This window comes from Microtus ochrogaster, linkage group LG10 (genome assembly GCF_000317375.1).
Source record: "Microtus ochrogaster isolate Prairie Vole_2 linkage group LG10, MicOch1.0, whole genome shotgun sequence".
NCBI lineage: Eukaryota > Metazoa > Chordata > Mammalia > Rodentia > Cricetidae > Microtus > Microtus ochrogaster.
Genome location: NC_022035.1, coordinates 16,189,789 through 16,193,566, shown reverse-complemented (window position 1 = coordinate 16,193,566; position 3,778 = coordinate 16,189,789). Strand labels below are relative to the sequence as shown.

The 3,778-nt window shown below is 40.1% G+C and overlaps 1 protein-coding gene across 3 annotated transcripts in view; it reads left to right on the top strand.

Moving 5' to 3' along the window:
• Nucleotides 1-3,778, top strand: part of Tspan12 (tetraspanin 12) — a 78,793-nt gene that overhangs the window by 19,677 nt on the left and 55,338 nt on the right. For all 3 annotated transcript variants that reach the window (XM_013352462.2, XM_026787551.1, XM_026787550.1), the window contains one exon: nucleotides 770-905. In XM_013352462.2, the coding sequence (XP_013207916.1) occupies nucleotides 770-905 (136 nt within the window). The remainder of the gene's footprint in view (nucleotides 1-769; nucleotides 906-3,778) is intronic.

Genomic DNA, 3,778 nt, shown 5'->3' with positions numbered 1-3,778 from the left:
CCTTCCTTCCCTTTTTCCCTCTTCCCTCTCTCTCCCTCCCTTTCTCCCTCCCTCCCTCCCTCCCTCTCTCTTTTTTAAACATTCTCATTAAGGAATGCCACTAGTCCTACAGGGCATCAGGTAACAGTCCTTTACATGGAAAATACTACGATCAGTAACACATCGGTTGCCTGGCTTTGTCCTTGTCTCTGAGTGGAGACTGTAATATGTACCACCCTGAGTCATGGTAAGAATCAAGTGAGAAGAAACCTTTTTGAAATGACTTCAGTACATCAGTGCTTATAAGCACCGAGCAATGGCTAAGTTTCCTTATCACGATCACAGGCTCTGGTTAGTGACTATATATACATCCTGTCAAAGAGCCCCTCCTTTCCTTCTCCTGTGGCTACACCTCAATTTTCCTACCCTTTCCTCACATGAGAGAGTGAGCAGCTACCAGAGAGAACAAAAGTGCTGTACCCACTTCAAGTTCAGGCAAGACGGCAATCCTCTGGTTGGAACTCATGTGATTTTCTTAGGCTGGTGCTTGGGAGCCCACGTTTAAAATGTGTTGGGGTAGAAATGCCGACCCTACAAAGAAGCACCATAAGACTGAAACCAAGATAGAGTAAGCAAGCAGGTAGACACAAAGCGATAAAAGTCACCAGCTCTGGAAGCTGATGGCGTGTGGAACCACAGCTCATCGCGGCATTTCTTCAGTGACTGGATCTGGGGAGCGTTTTGATCGATGATGCTCTGTTCATCTTGTGATGCGATCTTCCTCTTTTAGGGTAGAAGAGGCGGTCATCTTGACTTACTTCCCTGTGGTCCACCCGGTCATGATTGCTGTTTGCTGTTTCCTTATCATCGTGGGAATGCTGGGATATTGTGGAACAGTGAAAAGAAATCTGTTGCTTCTTGCATGGGTACAGTGTTTACACCTTCTCTTCATTACACGTATAACATCACGTGATAATGCGCTGCTATAAGTTCATAACTGTATTAGCAACCCTAAGAGGGGGTCATTATTCAACATGCTGTCGGAAGGGAACAATCTTTCCATAAGAGATAACTTTGGTACAAATATTTGCTATATTTACATGACAAGGCAGAAAGATAACATATACTATTTAATTATTTCACTTTGGCTCTGTTTTGACATTTTTTTTAGATTTCTTTTTTTTTTTTTTGTGGTATAGACCTTTCTCCTTTGAGGACCAGAGTTGAGATGTCATAATAAACATTTTTTCTTTTAAACAACCTACCTGGCTACCCTATTTAGAAATTCAGGTAGTGAGACGAGATGTATGGCATACTGCAATCACCATGCTGCCTTATATAGTCTGGTGGATACAAGAGAGTCTCGAGTTTTTTAATCTAAATATTTTACGTTTTTATTTTTTAACTATGAAAGAGTTGTACTAAATTACTTTTTAAATTGATTTTACTCCTTCAGCTTCTATAATTAATTAATTTTATAAATAAAGACTACTAATCTTTAGAAATTAAAAATGAGAATCAATTAAAATAATTTACATGTACATTTCTAGAAGAATACTGAAAGCGGCATTCCTGTGCCAACAGGCAATGAGCCTGCTAACATGGAAATTGTGGCCACTAGAGACTCCAGAAAAATGAATTCATTGAGTATGTTCCTTTCTTTGTAGTGGGTTCCCAAATGAGCAGTTCGCTGGTCAACTGGATCTTTGGGCAGCATGAAAGTTGTAATTTTTAGCACTTAGAGTATTTCCATAGAGTAAATACTCCTAGCATGGCTGACTTCAAGTTACCAAGATGACATCACCGAATGTGGGTCTGGGGAGGAGTGAGTGCATGCTGGCTTACCACAGCCAGCTTGCTCAGATGTGTGCTTGCCAGAATCCCATCCAGGCCAATTCAAACAGAATCTTAGTGTGAAGCTGAATTCAGCTTTAAATGTCACAGAAGCAACCTTGGATAAATTATCTGTAGGTTCCTTAGAGAGTAATTCTCAGGTTGAAAAACAGAAATTAGAAGCTGTAGAAAATAAACCATACTTACAGATTGGAAAATGTGCTTAGTACCCTACTTCACATGTGGACATAGAGAGGAAAGGAGAATTGTAGAAGGGTTTCCAAGCTTATGATGCTCTTATGACGTCTTTAAAATACCTGAGTAAGTTTGTGCATTCATGTGAATGACTTTATATAAGTGTCCTATAATCCGAAGACTGCAAAATGTATTTCAAAAATAAGAACATCTCAGTAGCCTTCTTAAGAACCGCAATGCTACACTGGTCTCTCAAGACCAGTTTCTTTTATATCCAGTTTCAGTTTGATTGGTGTTTTCTGCTTCCTTCCAACTTTTACTCTGGATGGTTCTTGGAAAGCAGTATGAGATGAGTTGGATCAGGTATGTTATGGAACCACAAAAACTTTTGACAACACATTTAAAAAACCATTTATATATCCCACAGGTTGTTTCAATGCTAGCAAAAAAGACGGTAGAGTAATTCAGTCTGCTGCATGACATGTGACCCAGATTTGTGAATGAGTGTCTAGTTTGTGATGTAGAAAAAGGCTTTATACTCTGCAATGGCATGGGTGACTGAGGTCCTATTGTCATTAGCTCATTCATTCATTTGTTAAACATGCATCAAGCATGCATATGATTTTTTTGCCATCAGAGCAATGCATGTAATAGATGGATAATTCCACTATTCTCTGAGAAAGACCTCTAACATGGTCTACAGTGGGTACTCTGAGGCTAGAGAGGAACAGCTCCAAAAGCAGCCTTGAGGGTCAGCAGCGGTCTAGGGCTGTAGTGGTTGAGCTCATTGACCTTATTGCCCTTTTCTGTCTCTTCTCCCTTCTTTCTTTGCTTGTGTTCTTTTTCCACGAGGTTTTTTCAGGGCTATTGCTGCCCTCTTAGTCTATAGGTGCCACTTACATCTTGGCTCTTCCTTCTGTCAGCTGTCTTTGGTGGTCCAGTATCCAGTCTCCTTACAACTTTACTCACTGCAACCTTCTAGACCCTGCTCAGTCTAAACCCAAGCACAGCTTCTCCATTGCTAAAATAAACTGTGCTCTCAACCCTCAGTTGTCCATCACTCATGTATCTGCTGTTCCTCAAGCTGTTCATCCCCCAGTTTCCTCCTTGAGGCCCACCGCCATAGTCAGTCCTTATGGGTTCTGGTGCTACAACGGCAGGAACTTGGCCACCTTTTCTGTTCTTATTTGGTTTGCTCTACAAGATCCTAGGACATAGAGTTTTCTGCCTCTGCTATTGCCTACCCTAACCCAGTGTAGTTCAGCTAAGCCAATACACCCATGATTATATGACTTCTGTTATGCTCTAAGACTTTGATAGTCTCCCCACTGGGTAGTGAAGTTTTTACAGGCATCTGGAACTTGCATCAAGCCCTTCGGTAGCTAAGCCTTCATCTTCTGGTTTTAGCCAGAAGTTTTACCTACTTCATTATTCTCTAGGTAAGGTGTATTTCTGATCTCTGGACAGTTTTTCTTCTTCTCCCCTTTTCTGCTTTTATTCTTGCTGTCTCATTAAGAGTTCTTTCCTTAACACTTTTGTTTAGCTATTACCATTCCATCAAGACTTATCTGAAATGTTTTCTCCTGAAATACTAATAACAATGATGAGCAAAGTAATAGATAATATTTCTAAGATGCTTCTCATGCTAGACACTGTAGAGTTTTACCCAATTACTGTTATATGGAATTTCTTACATCAATTAATCAATTTTATCCTTCCCACATCTCTAATGAGATAGCTACTATTATCTTGAGATAATTATTTTTTTTTT